This window comes from Borostomias antarcticus, assembly GCF_949987555.1.
Source record: "Borostomias antarcticus genome assembly, chromosome: 17".
Classification (NCBI taxonomy): Eukaryota; Metazoa; Chordata; class Actinopteri; order Stomiiformes; family Stomiidae; genus Borostomias; species Borostomias antarcticus.
This window is the reverse complement of record NC_140250.1, coordinates 23,958,910-23,973,909: the sequence shown is the minus strand read 5'-3', so window position 1 is coordinate 23,973,909 and position 15,000 is coordinate 23,958,910. Positions and strand designations below refer to the sequence as shown.

Below are 15,000 nucleotides of genomic sequence, written 5' to 3'. Positions count from 1 at the left end.
ACCAGACTCCCCCCCAAATGAACCAGCATAACTGTTACTATTCTGTTAGAGTAGTTGTGACTATAAACATATCCACGATTGTGACGTGGTCGTCTGTGTGTGTCTGTATGACTCTGTTTCATGGGGCAGACGGAAGCAAGACCAATTGCCAAATCATGGACTATTAAGGAAATCTAATCTAAGACAAAAAGGCATAAATCAGATCTAATCTTCTATAACGCTCACAACAGGTATTCCCACGTCATTCTGGTTCCAGATGAATCATTTCCTGTCATGGCCGAGCAAAAGCTCTTAAATAGACATGACTGCTGTTCAGATGAAAGGACTTCTATTTAAGGATGTTTCCTCGTCCAAAAATACCCCGCTGTCCCCGGGGTCAGCCGCCCCTCCTCCTCGCAGCCCATTGGTGGGAGGTCAGCAGCGTGACCCCCGCCTCTATGAAATCACAGGTCACGGCCTCTCGAGTCCCAGTGACGCGGCCTCTGTGTCAAGGGGTATGCTTTCACTCACGCAGACCCTCTCTGACACAGACTCACACACACACGCGCGCACACACGCGCACACACACGTGCGCGTTCGAATCCCGGCCCCTCCTGTCCACATGTCGACGTGTCCTTGGGCAAAGACACTGAACCCCAAATTGCTCCCAATGAGCAGGCTAGCACCTTGCACGGCAGCTGCCGGTGTGTGAATTGGTGTGTGAATGTGTGTGTGAATGTGTGTGTGAATGTGTGTGTGAATGTGTGTGTGAATGTGTGTGTGAAAGTGTGTGTGAATGTGTGAATGAGAGAGGCCATTGTAAAGCGCTTTGGTGTGCTCTATGAAGTGCAGCCCATTTATTTTTCACACACACACACACACACACACACACACACACACACACACACACACACAGAAACAAAATACATAGACGCACAGACACATATAGTACACTTGTGTAAACATGCAGACATGCCATTGTGTATTGTAAACAACCTAGTCTCCAATCTGTGTTGGATTGTGAAGCAGAAAATCTATGGCACGGCCATACTGTATATACAGTACAGTTATATACAGTTACCCTCAGCATGTCAACAAGGGAAAGGCTGTGCTGACACTACTGACTCCACTACTACTCTCTCTCTCTCTCTCTCTCTCTCTCTCTCTCTCTCTCTCTCTCTCTCTGTCTCTCTCTCCCTGTCTCTCTCTCTCTCTCTCTCTCAGCTGGGTGAGATGATGCACACCCACTTTCAACAACAGATCAAATAATGTATTCTATCCATCTATCAGCAGACCATTAAACATGCCTTCTTTCTACTTTCATCGGCTCTGCCCTCCACTAGTCTGACTCAACGGATGGAGGTTTTGGGAATAAGCCTCGTCATTCGTTTATTACTGCCCAGTCAGTCGCGCCGATTCATGTGGTTAGCCAATCCAGACTACGTGACACAACAACAACAGCCTATAGAAATACAGCGTTTTTCCCCCCCTTATCCCCAAATGCCAATGAGTGCAGCCAGACCTTTCTCCAGCGCTGGCACAGCGTGAACGAAGAGTGGAGACAGGTCTGGCTTTGCGAGACTAGCGCTCGACCGACTTTACTCTGGCCAGTGGGCGGGGTTTTCCCCCACCTCGTGTTTTTACCTGGTAGAGCATGACGGGCTCTGTGTGGTAGCCCAACATCTCGGCAAACTCTCTGGCGATGACTGACTTGCCACAACCCTGCAAGACACAGAGCAGGTTACACAATGTGGTACCGTTTTCAACGCAAATTCATTCAAGGGAAACTTGTCTGTGTGTGTGTGTGTGTGTGTGTGTGTGTACCTTGGCCCCTATCAGACACATGTCTTTGACCAGGTGTGACTGCATCATCTCCGCCAGCAGCTGGGCGTGGCTTGGGGTGCTGATGAAGGTGGGGCTACTATTGGGGGGGCGGGGCGCCCTGGTGCCTGCTGGGACCTGTAGTTCGGGATGGAGAGAGAACAGACAGAGAAGGGTGGATGTCCAACGGCGTGTACTTACTCTACATTACTGACATTTCAAGGCTGGTTTTGAAGATGGCTGCTGCTCTAGTAATGCTAGGAAAAACCTGCTATAACGCTGCCAGTGACGCCGGTTTATATCAACAAACTTGAGTTCTAAAAATCCATATTACGCACTTCCCTCTCTATCATGACCCGCGTTTGGGGCCTCACACAGGTTAAACACACAACACGCCATCTTCAAATAGCTCGAGGATATGACTTCCTTTCCTTGGCCGACCACCCAGAGCGGACTAGAACCCCTCTCTTTGCACTCTGGGATATCTCAGTCCTCCAAACATGAGTCAGCGGACAAAACATCGCTGTCTCATTCCAATAACAAGGATGTGGACAAGAGAGACAGAGAGAGAGAGAGGAGGCGTTTGTGACTAACTCTCCCCAGGGACTGGTCAGAAATAACAATGACTGGGCTACTGTTACACTGATGAGTGTGTGTGCGTGTGTGTGTGTGTGTGCGCGCACGCACGTGTGTGTGTGTGTTGGCGAGAGCGTATCAGGAGACATTGCTCTGCTCTTATTGGAGGACGCCCAAGAGACAGGTCTCCAATGAGAGCCCACCCTTACCCCCCCCCCCCCCCTGGGTTGACTAACCCAGACTGGAGCTGTGTTCGGAATCGCTCCCTATTCACTATATAGTGCACTATATAGGGCGTCAGCCATTTTGTTTGTAGTGTCCGAATTCTCCACAGAATTTTCGTTCCCTATATAGTACACTATTTATTACCCACAATTCACCTTGATTTCCAGGGAACAGTGCATGTGAGCGTGAGACTGGGGGCGGAGCCGTACCTGGAGGGTGACGTCTTTGTCGGCGACGCGCAGGGTGACGTCAGCCTGGCCCTCCCCGTCACTCGACGGCGCCACCCGGAGGACGGAGCTGGGCGCGCACTGCTGCCGTGAGTCCAACAGCTCGAACCTCTGGGGGGAGACGGCAGGGGTCACACACTGGCCGAGAGCGTGTGTGTGTTTCTGCATGTGTGTGTGTAAGTGTGTGTGTGTGTGTTTCTGCATGTGTATGCATGTGTGTGTGCGTGTGTGTGTGTGTGCGTGTGTTGTGTGTGTGTTTGTGTGTGTGCGTGCGTGCGCGTGTGTATTTGTCCTTACGCTGAGCACCCCCTCCACGGCAGTGCAGCCCTCTTTTCCCAGCATGCTCTGGTACGGGTACAGCCTGCGGAGCAGCTGCTGGGAGGACATCATGGGGAAGGCGTCCTGGAGAGACGGACACAGGGACAGCGCTCACCGACCGAAAAGGGTCACCGAAACGGAAACTCACGCGGGAACCGAAATTGCGCGAGGTCTCCGCGAGGCGTCGACGGAACGCAATCTTGGCGGCCCCCGGGACGAGGCGGCGGCGGCGGCGGTCTCACCAGCACTCTGAGGGCCGCGGGCAGGCTGTCGACGGGGAAGTCGGGGAGGCCGAGGCTAGCGGACTCCTGGGAGCACAGGGTGGTTGCCAGCGACAGCAGCTGGGACACCTTCTCGGCCGCCACGCCCGGCGCGGCGCTGTACAGGCGCTCCAGCTGGTCCTGGGGGAGAGAGAGTGGACGTGGTCAGACCGCCGTCTCCGGCGGAACGGAGGAGGGTCTCCCCCCCCCCCAGCTGAGCGGGGGTCGCTGCTCTCACCTTGAAGGGGAGGTAGTAGACGTCTCTGGCCTGGAACCGGGAGCGGAGGGGCGGGTCTAAGGGGTTGCCCTTGTACCTGGGGACAGGAAGTCCCAGGGCGATGACCCGGAAGTCCTCGCTCACGCGGACGACCTTCCAGGCGTCCAGCTCCTCTTTGGTGTGCTCCTGGAGGTCAACAGAGGTCAGGCGGTCCAATTAACAGCTGGCTCTCGCAACTCAATCACTTCTTCGCAAGGATGTGTCTTAGTTATGACTACGTGATGCACAGCCTTTTGAAGACAGACAGACAGACAGACAGACAGACAGACAGACAGGCAGACAGACAGACAGACTGACAGGCAGACAGACAGACAGACAGACAGACAGACAGACAGGCAGACAGACAGACAGACAGACAGACAGACAGACAGACAGACAGACAGACAGACAGACAGACAGGGAGGGAGGGAGGGAGGGGGGGTTGTTCCTATACAGGGTTCTGTAGCTTCTCTCAGCTCACCTGCAGGAGTTTGTCGTAACGTTCTGCCGACATGAGGAACCGTCCGTCCTCCAGCTGCATCTCTCGGTTCTCCAGCAGGTTGTTTAGAACCGGGAGGACGTTCCTTTCCGCCTTCTCCAGACCCTCCAGAACCAGGATCCGGCCCTCTGTCGCCGCTCTCACCGCACACTGGGTCAATAAAGCAACACATCAATTAATCAATTACCACATCAATGTATCAATCAATCAATCAACAAATCAATATTGAATCACTGCGTGGTAGGACAGCTGAATATCTTAAGGTTTCTTAGGCAGACAGAAATTAGTAGAAAAAATGTGTGCTCTGTTAAATTTAGTCCGTCTACAACAACAGCACAAATCTGTGATTGTGACCTTTTAAGACGCTCCCTAGTGGCAGGGAACCAGTGGTAACCACAATGGATGACGAGTTTGAAAGATGAAAAAAAACACTGGCAAAACTCAATATTGCTGTTCTTATTGACGGAGAATTTTCTCACTGCAGATCAAACACAGCGACGAACCAGCTGCGCCATGAATGCCTCAGTCAGCCCATTGTTCTTTAAAATGTCGGCACTTTTCTCTTTTTATTCCTGAATTGTAGCCTACAATTTCTTTTTCTAACTTTCACTCAAGGTTTTGGGCGTTGTTGGATTCTAGTTGGGTGTCTGCCTTGTACGGAGATAATCTCTGCTGATGGCCCACTGACAGCATACCAACATTTTACGTCCGTTAAAAAATTTAAATAAAAATAAAAACCCTATTTGTTCCACGGGATGCTATCTGACTGCATTACAAACAAAACCTATACTGTGTTCAGTTGGTTTCGTTTCATGGTTTAATTAAACACGAAATTAGCTTTGGTTCTGTATTAGGCTACTATAACAAATACTAATACTAATGGCAAATTGCATTACCAACTCTAAATTTGAGTTGGCAACGATGAGCAGCCCTGGATCCAAACGTGGGCCTGGAGCTACGGGTTCCCGACCCCCTTCCCTCAACCCTGAGCCAAGACCAACACTAACCTTACTGGAAGGACACAGGCAGCTTTCCACGGAACAGGGGGCAAATCTGTGTATCAGCTTACCCAAACCCACACTCCATCAGACAATACCGGCCCACTGTGGAGCTTTCCTGAGGATGTCCCCTTCACATTGTGTTCATAACGAACAACGACCCCTCAAAAATTCACTATGGCCCCCGCATCAAAATATTTTGTCTATTTTAAAAGGGGGCTATTTTTTGTCCTCCGCTTACCAATGTGGTATTATAGTTAGCCTAGCCTGAGGGGGAGAGGATAACATCTAGCCCGCACGAAGAAGAAGATAGTTGGCCTAGTTCTATCAAGTTTGTGAGATACAGTATACTGTATGTGTCTGTTTGAGTGTGTGTGTGTGTGTGTGTGTGTGTGCGTGTGTGTGTGTGTGTGCGTGTGTGTGTGTGTGTGTGCGGTGTGTGTGTGTAAAAATCAAACAGCGCTGACGTCAAAGGCAGGAAACTCTAGCTGTCTGGGCCGACCACAAAGCGAGTCTCCATGTAATTAGGTTAACATGTAAATACATGGCAGGTTGTGTGGGAAGCACGGCCATAAAACCACCAGATGCTCTATATTTAACTGCCTGATCCATTCTGAGCTCTAACACTGCAATCAGATAATTGTTAGACATGTGAGTGACGTAGGATGGTGAGAGCGCAGGAAGCCACAGATAGGATGACCTAGTCCTAAGTGCTGGAGCTGACCATGTCATCCATCGCTGGGAGGATGAGGTCGCTCTGCTGAGGACGGATATTCCACAACTCTACTTTCCCCACGGAGCAAGCCAGCAGATAATCATTACATTACAGTCCTCTAGCAGACACTTTTATCCAAAGCAACTTACAGTACAATAACATTCGACGTAGGCAGTCCACTGCTCACCAGAACTCACAAGTGCATCTCTTTCTAAACAAACATCTAAGAGCCTATCCTAGTACTAAAGTAAAATTGTAAGTAGAAATGCAATAAGTGCTAGGAGGAAGGGTCGGGGCAGAGCTTCCTGGATGAACACCAGCTGTGTGAAGTTGTACAGACTGTCGTTGTATAAAGTTCTGGTTTCACAGCCTGGCAGAACTGCCTGATGTTGTGAGCATTCTGTTTCATTGAATGGAAACCAAACACGGACGCAGTAATCTGTCTGGTTGACCCTTTCCGGCTACAAGGTTCATCAAGTCTCTACACAAAAAAAGCTAGGACTATTTGCACAATATACGAAATGTGACGTCCACTGACGGGGGTGGGGGGGGGGGAAGCTATAACTGGAAATGGAGTCTATTTGCAGTCTGGGCATAGTCTTCTTGGTTTGAGGTTGTCTTACATAACGGCATGCTAAGTGGGGATGAGCGGTTAGAGATGGTTTGAAAGGGTTGTAATTATTTCCATCCTGTGTCTATATCCACCCTCTGTGTTTCTGTGAAGGAGAGAGGGATGGAGGGAGGGATGGAGAGGGAGAATGGGAGGGAGGGAGGGAGAGAGGGGAGCAGTGGGACTGACACACAAAGCCTGAATATAGGACTCAGAATGAGACCAAGACCCACAGGAATAGATGAGATGTTCCAGTTAAACACCTTAGCCCCCCCCCCCCCACACACACACAAACACACTCATACCCCTACTTCTTCCAACACACTCACAATCACAAAACTTAAAGACACAAGTTCACTTTACTGTACCCGTCACCTCCCGCCAAACACAATCAACACCTGCACCCACCCTCCTGTGTCTTTCTTCTCTCAGAACGAGTCCAACACCTCCCACAACAACAACAACAACACCACACACGCACAGGCGTGCGCACACACACACACACACAAATCAAAATGAACATATATACAATTCCTGAGAAAAATAGCCTAAAATGAAATTGGCTATTCATGAACCGTTTCCATGGAAACAATGGCCATCTGTTTTGTTTTTGGCTGGAAGTGTGTGGGGAGAGTGTGAGAGGAAAGGAGAGGAGGAGGAGAGGAGGAGGAGAGAGATGGAGGAGTGTGGAAGGAGATGAGAGAAGGAGAGGAGAAAGAGAGGAGGAGGAGAGGAGAGAGCAGAGTATGCTTTCAATGTCTGGTCTCCATTGCTAGACTTGAATCAGATTTTTGTTTTTTTTGCCAGGTAGGTTTGTACACATACTAGGAATTTGTTCTAGTCCGTTGGTGCATACTGTAACACTGATGGATAGACCAAACCAAACCAAACCAAACAAAGAAACTACAGCCATATAAAAGCCTAGCATAGTTTCAGAATATAGCCATAGAAGACACATCTTAACTCCCCTCACAAACAGAGGCTTCTAGTTCTCAGAGTGAAATAAGAACATTGTGTCCTCGGGAGAAGTTAGATTTGATTGATTTCTAGTCGTAGTGCGGATCACAGTGTTCCGTAACACTACACTATTAATCTGTCTCTAGCTACAAACCGCTCGCGGCAACGGTGATAAACAACTCACTCTGATTGATCTCTCTGTCTCACAAGATCAATAAGAGACTATTCAATCAAACCATAGATCAGGATTTCTTTTCGTAAACACAACAACCTTTTTTTCCCTTCGCGGCCATATCGAGTGTGTGATGCATGCACACGGATCAGCCAATCAGCTGCTGTTTGGAATGGAACACATAAACGGAACAGAGACTCTCAACAGGTGGTTGCCATGGCGCCCACAGCCCTATGTCGGGGGCTGAAGTGCTTGATGTGGCGCCGGGCGAATCCCATCGCACCTGAGCTGCGCGTTAGGCAAATTAGCGATGAGCGGATGAGTGGTCGAGTCGCTTAGCAGTTCGCTTCGCTCGTCAAATGAGCCAAATGACAGTGAAGCCGTTGGCCTTAAAATCTCATGGCAGACTAGCAGCTGACTGGACACAAAGGCAAAAGGCTGGTGTCAAAAGAGGGTCATGAAAAGGCACCTGGTCTATGTAGAAGGCTGTCCCGGAGCGGATCTCTCTCCTCTGTTTGAGGTCAGTCTCTGTGGTGTCTCTGGACAAGGCCACGTACTCCACCTCGCGCTTGGTCAGCTCCTGAGGACACACGTAACACAATAATACCACTTTATAACACAATAACACTTTGTAACACAATGATAACACGTTATAATAACACAATAATAAAGCTTTACATAACACTGTATAACACAAAACAATGCGTTATAACACAAAACAATGTTTTACAACATAGCAATAACACATCCCACAATGACTTATAACACAGTCCACAATGCTGTAGGGCCATAGTAATAGCACTTTATAACTGCACAAAACTCAGATGAATTGCTTCCCCTGTGGCCTGTAACACACAGTTGCTACTTCTACTATCTCTTATCATGTCCTGTGTTCACAAAGGTAAGAATGTGAAAGGTTATGGTCAAGGTAGTCCAGGGTCAGTGTTTAAAGCCTGCATGAAATGCTGGACCAGCATTTGTGTGCGTGCGTGTGTGTGTATGTGTGTGTGTGTATGTGTGTGCTAACCAGGTACTGCATTGCGATGGAGCGCCTCAGGGGTCCGGGGGGGCCGATGAGGAACATATCCTGACCCAGCAGGTCCTTCTGCATGATCCATCTCAGGTGCTGGACCACTGACTGGGGCAGGGAGTCAGAAACTGGACACACACACGCCCCCCGTAAACACATGGGGAAAGTTTCACAAACACACACGTCACACATACACATACACATGCACATGCGCGCACACACACACACACACACACACACACACACACACACACACACACACACACACACACACACACACACACACACACCTATCCATTGACACCTACTGTGTTTGACAGGAACCAGCTCTGGGTTGCGGGGGGTTTTGAGCTGGTAGGAGATCTCTCCTATCTTCACTACGTCACCTATGAGACAGGGATGATGACAGGGATGATGACAATGATTCTACTCTGATTCTATTCTACTCTGGTTGGTGAATTTGTGCAAATATTTCAGAAAGTGGAGTGAATGTACAGTAGGCCAGGCCTGCATTGATGGTGCCTAAATAGGTGTCATTGAATGGATTTGATGGTCTGACAGGCTGCCAGCAGAGCAGTCACATGTGTTTTGAACACCGGGGTAAGACAGAAGGGCGGAGTTATCCCTTTTAAACAATGCTATTGGCTTAAAAGGGATAACTCCGCCCTTCTGCTGTCAGACCATCACGAAACGTGCGTCCTTGCTAGCCGGTTAGCTTGCAGGCTAGTACTATATGTGTTAGGTAAGGACAGAAACGAGGGTAATGAAACGCATGGATAGGTTTAACGCTATGGTATACATGTTGTCAGATTGCAGTTGCAGGACGTTGCTCCGGTCAGTTACCTGAGGACGTGTTGAGGAGTTTGACCTCATGCGTTCTCCAGGTCCACCCTGCCTTTCCCATGACAGGTCCCAGAATATTCCGCATTCTCCTCGCAGCAACAGCCGCCGATGTGCCTCTGCATAATATCTGCGAGTTCATTTTGAAATATCCTACTGATGAGATCGAAATCACACTCCAAGATACAGATAGGTTGTTTTTAATTATTGTATAAACGCCATCATGCTGGTTACCTAAGGTTCAGTCCAGTGGCTACAACTATACGCGTTGGAAGATAATAAACATGGGACACAGTTGTCCGCAGCCAATATCTTCCGTAGAAGCTAGTCTACCGTCTACACTGAGTTCCGCTGATAGTAAATGTACTACCCTATGCATCAATGGTTTGGCAACAGAGTATATTCTATTCAAAATAATATGAAAACGTAGTAAATGTACTACCCTATGCATCAATGGTTTGGCAACAGAGTATATTCTATTCAAAATAATATGAAAACGTTATTAAATGCTCCCCACTATCCTAAAATGAACCAATTTAATAGAAAAATACAACTATATCTGATTTATTGAAGGACTCGTCAACGTCTGTGAATTGAGGGTATTGGCAGAGCAAAGGTTTTAAGCCTTGTTAAGCAATACAACTATTTTAATTGTGGTGAACAGTCAAGATTCCACATCTGGCCTATTCATTCTATAAAGTAGCCTGGCGTCAAACCATTCACGACACTATACCAGCTAGATGACCTGAGAAATTATTTACAACGTTAGCCTATTCCCATAATCAGACGGAATAAAGAAGTGGAAGATCTTGGACATTGCCCGGTCCCGAGTTCTCATTTCCCCACACCGCGTCTATTTAGGCGTTTGGCATTTATCACGTGGAAAATAAGCTCAGCCCTTGAGTCGGGGTGGGGGGGGGGGGTAGTAGGTAAAACACATTTACATAGGCTACCTGCGGGACCTTATTAAACCACATACCGGATTTCACGGTAGCCTAGTCAGTCCTAAAATTCCTCAATTCCTCGTTTTCCAGAGCGGACAGAGCGGACTGGGACTATGGACGATGTCTACCATTACTCCCGCAGCCCTGCTTGGGAAGAGCTGGTTAGTGCAGTGTCAACATTTGCATCAAATGAGAGTTTTGATAGGCTAACTGTAGCTTAATCTGTTACTGGCTGCAGATTTTTCAGAATGCATGAATGTAGGCTATGTTGTTCTTTGAATCCCCAAGTCTGGAGAGAAGAATAGGGGCATATCACATTCACTGTTTACGATTGGAGGGCGATTGTAGGAGAACAGTATTATAGTTTACGTGAAATCAATTGATTTGCTGCAGATTTTAACACAACTAAATCTATAACTGTGAATCGTACCGATATAGCCTCAAACAGAAATTTGAATATTGCTTCCAAATTAAGACCATATAGCTTGATAATAATCGCATATTAACTGGTAATAACTAGCCAAATAGAAACTCCGATGTTAATAGCCTCTCTCCGTCATTTGAGTTCATTTTTCCATTTTAATGAGGGCACAGCGTTGCCAATGATTTTCAGTGGATAGCCTAATCTTGTTACAAAGTAACATTTGAGTCCCATTAGCATACAGTCTCAGTGTATCAAGGCGTCCCATAGTTGAGGAGAGGATACAATGTAGACTGCGCGTGCCTGTCATTTTTCACAGCGTCTGTTCAATACAGTCCGAAGCCTCGCCTGCTATCATACAATGACTTTCAGACTAGTAGGTTATCTCTCACTTATAAAAACATTTTCATGGAATTTAGACACACGACTAACAAATCGTCCACTTTTACGTGGTCTAACAGCGGCATTATTCTCTAAAAGTGTATTTCTAATCTGGGAAGTGAAATCTTCGGAATGTTCACCGTAGGCTTTACTGGTTCTGCTTCTGCTTCAGCCTACTGGTTCTACTTTACTGCTTCTGTCATGCAACCGCTAGGGTCTGCCACGGCGATGTCCACCGGCTGACGGGTGACTGTAGACAGCCTAGGCGGTCTCTAGCCTCAGTCTGGTCTTCAGTCATGTAGGCTGGAGCCAAACACATCCTGGACGAGCCTTTACGTAGTAGCTTAACCCACAGTGCCGAGACATGCGAGATCCCCATGCGCTCAGCAGCCCACGTATGTTCTCGGTTAGGCTACCTTACGCTCGTTACTGCGCTGAACATTGGAGGTTCCAGACGGTGAAAGATGACGGCGAGGAAAGCCGCTTTACAGCCGCTGTCCAGCTCTCGCATCACGGAGAGGAAGGGAGCGGCTGACCGGGTGAAGGCTAACCCGGAGTGGTCTTTTTCTTCCCCGCAACAGGAGCCGGAGAAAGCGCCGTCGTCCGCGGCGGGGATCCATGCGCACGTCGTGGGGGCTGTCGGCGGCTCGGGAGCGGATGAGTCGTCAGACAGCGAGGGAGAACAAGAAGGCCCCCAGAAACTCATCCGGAAAGTGTCGACCTCCGGCCAGATCAGGAGCAAGGTTAGAAACATCTGTCTGGAGCTTGTGTTCTGCTGGACCGGTCCAGCATCGATCTACCATAAATAGGCCTATTGATTAGCGCTCTACAGTATTTATTGTGGCTTTATGTCTATCGATGGACAGTCGACCTGCACGCTGTCGTTTTATTTCCCCGAGTAGCCTATGACACCCTCCGCTTGGACAGCACGCCTGACCAGACTGTCAGCAGGAGTCGACTATTAATGTGATTTGTAGAGGCACAATCTGAGATGTGTCTTTATGTGTCTCTAGATTCTCACTTACAGAATCAATTTAATAGAAAAACTGCTATAGGCTTGTTTAGATAGTTTGCTCTACAGGTTTATTTTTAAATTTTTGTAAAAAATTATTCTTTTTTTGTATTCTTTTACAATTTCCCGGAGTTTAATGAAGTCAAATTGTTCCAGTCTGTGGGTAAATGTTAGACCAGAGAGACAGGCCCTGCATGACCCTAATGCCAAACTTAAGTAAAAAGGATGCTGTTGTCCTCCTCGCCTGGCTGGCGGACTGACACCTTAGCTGTCTTGGCCTACTTACGCCTACCTGACACACGTACGGGCCCGTCTCCTCCCAGCAGAAAAGACCCACTTAATTATTGACTGGCCCGCTCCACCCAGCCTAAATAATGAAGCGGGTAAGGGGGTATACTTAAAACCCTGGGGCTCTGGCCAGACCTGGGACACGGGTGGGCTGTGTTGTCTCATGTCACCGTCACGTTAATTACCTGTCACAAGTACGGCGGAGAAAAAAAAAGTTTAGAAAGTGTTTAGAGGACAATCGGGGCATAATCATAGGTCGACGCGGGGTTCCGCGTGACAGTTCCACGTTGGCTCTGAACATAACAGTTCTGTCAGGATGCTCTGAACGTACTGTCACACCTCTGTCTGGACGGTCTGCAAAGCTGGGCCTTCCTATAAGTAAACCGACCGGCAGGTGATGCCGCTATGGAGCGATACGATAGATGGACTGGAGAGAATGTGTTTTGTGGTGATATAGAGAAGTATGAGTTGTGTGTGTGTGCCTATCTGTCTGTCTGTCTCTCTTAGGTTGTGTGTGTGTGTGTGTGTGTGTGTGTGTGTGTGTGTGTGTGTGTGTGTGCGCGTGCGTGCGTGCGCAAAGGGACACTAATGGAGCATGCAGGCTCTGAGTGTTGTTCCACCTGGATGTTTGCTCACCATGGGCCATAGTGTGTGTGTGTGCATGTGCGCGTGTGTGTGTGTGTGTGTGTTTGCTCATCACTGTGCCCGTGTCCGTCGTCCTCCACCCACCATCTCTCCTGTTGCCGGAGACAACCACATCTTTCTCCTCTGATTTGTTGGTTCCATGGCAACGGTGCCTGAAGAGAACCTGGTTTGGTGGAGACGCGTCGTGCCAACCGTCTACTGCTGCGCATTACACAGCCAGCAAAGACCTGTCCCTCCCCCAAAACAGGACCACACAGAGCTCCTTTAGAGATCTGTTAGCAGATGACTTCACTGTCTGTGACTCCTTCTGATTAAAGCAACATAGCAAGTGTGTGTGTGTGGGTCTCGTGACGGAAGGTGACACCATAGCTCAAACTTGACAAGCCGAGCCAGTGGGACGGATCTTTCCTTCATATGATGTGAACGTACTGTACATCTGTGCCTGTACCGTACATCTGTCTGCGATCCCCGTTTCTTTACGGAACAGACTGGCTGTCGTCCTCGCAGGGATCTGCTCTGGCTCCATGGCAACCCACAGACATGTCGGCACCTGTCTATCTGGCAGCCGCAGGGAAAACATCCCAGAATACACACTCACACTCACAGGCACGCACGCGCACACTACAGTAATAAAGACCAGGCTCGGAAAACACTGGACAGCAGAACACCTGTGTGTGTGTGTGTGTGTGTGCAGGAGAGAGAGAGAGAGAGAGAGAGAGATACAAGCAATAGCATTAGGAGTCCATCTACATGTACACGACAGGACCAGTTGTCTTCATAAGCACTGGGACATGAGTGGACAGCGCTGGCTGTCTCCGGTGACCTCCGCCGTCGTGATCAGGAGGATCGTCTTTCCCAAGAGAGCCTTAGAAAGCCCTGCTGCCTGATTGTCCTCAGACTCCTCCTTGGTAATGGGATTTAGCCTTGGGCTCAGGGAACATGATGCCAGATCATACAGCCATTCATCTGGCCTGTATGTGTGTGTGTGTGTGTGTGTGTGTGTGTGTGTGTGTGTGTGTGTGTGTGTGTGCCGGCGCACACGTGTGCGGGGGTGACGTTAGAGCCTGTGCATTATAGTACCGCGTCTCGGGGGAATGCGATACCGGCGTTTGAAGACGCCGTCTGCAGCTGTGCCCGCCGCGCCTCGCTCTGACATGCGGCGCGGGTCGCGGGTGAGAGGAGGCGTGGCCCTCCGTGTGACCGACGGGGGACGGGGGGGGGGGTTCCTCCCATCTCCTTTCATCCCGTTTCATCCCTCTCTTCTCTGGTGCATGTTGTCTCCCGGGGGGGTGTTGGAGCATATAAACCTGTGATGGATGAGAGTATGATGGGAACCAGACTTCTCTCTCTCTCTCTCTCTCTCTCTCTCCTCACCCTCTCTCTCTTTCTCTCCCCCTTTCCCCCTCTGTCTCCCCCTCTTCATCTCACTCTCTCTCTATCTCTTTCTCTCTCCCCCTCTCTCTCTCTATCTCCTTCTCTCTCTCTCGCTCTCTCTCTCTCTCTCTCTCTCTCTCTCTCTCTCTCTCTCTCCCCCTCTCTCTCTCTATCTCCTTCTCTCTCTCTCGCTCTCTCTCTCTCTCTCTCTCTCTCTCTCTCTCTCTCTCTCTCTCTCTCTCTCCCTATGCCCCCCCTCTCCCTCTCTCTCACTGGTTAGAGCCCCTCCTAAAGTCAGCCTTTGCCAAACTCAGACAGGCCCAGGTTCTCTGACACAGGCCTGAGGCTGCTGGTACTGTAGGAACCTGGGGACTGGAGGCTGGGGCTGGGAGGCTGGAGGCTGGGGGTAGGAAGCTGGAGGCTGGGGGTAGGAAGCTGGAGGCTGGGGGTAG

The 15,000-nt window shown here is 49.3% G+C and overlaps 2 protein-coding genes across 2 annotated transcripts in view; one reads left to right on the top strand and one right to left on the bottom strand.

Moving 5' to 3' along the window:
• vwa8 (von Willebrand factor A domain containing 8) overlaps positions 1-9,735 on the bottom strand; it is a gene marked incomplete at its 3' end in the record, with an annotated part of 31,347 nt that extends 21,612 nt beyond the window's left edge. The window contains exons 1-11 of the mRNA XM_084452124.1: positions 9,487-9,735; positions 8,952-9,029; positions 8,641-8,771; positions 8,083-8,193; positions 4,144-4,311; positions 3,645-3,809; positions 3,389-3,547; positions 3,126-3,230; positions 2,811-2,939; positions 1,804-1,938; positions 1,624-1,701 (exon numbers count right to left, since the gene is read on the bottom strand). Coding sequence (XP_084308250.1) covers positions 1,624-1,701; positions 1,804-1,938; positions 2,811-2,939; positions 3,126-3,230; positions 3,389-3,547; positions 3,645-3,809; positions 4,144-4,311; positions 8,083-8,193; positions 8,641-8,771; positions 8,952-9,029; positions 9,487-9,625 — 1,398 coding nt within the window. The 5' untranslated portion in view covers positions 9,626-9,735. The remainder of the gene's footprint in view (positions 1-1,623; positions 1,702-1,803; positions 1,939-2,810; positions 2,940-3,125; positions 3,231-3,388; positions 3,548-3,644; positions 3,810-4,143; positions 4,312-8,082; positions 8,194-8,640; positions 8,772-8,951; positions 9,030-9,486) is intronic.
• Positions 9,736-10,540: 805 nt separating this feature from the next.
• Positions 10,541-15,000, top strand: part of dgkh (diacylglycerol kinase, eta) — a gene marked incomplete at both ends in the record, with an annotated part of 54,941 nt that continues 50,481 nt past the window's right edge. The window contains 2 exons of the mRNA XM_084451846.1: positions 10,541-10,588; positions 11,811-11,972. Of these exons, the coding sequence (XP_084307972.1) occupies positions 10,541-10,588; positions 11,811-11,972 (210 nt within the window). The remainder of the gene's footprint in view (positions 10,589-11,810; positions 11,973-15,000) is intronic.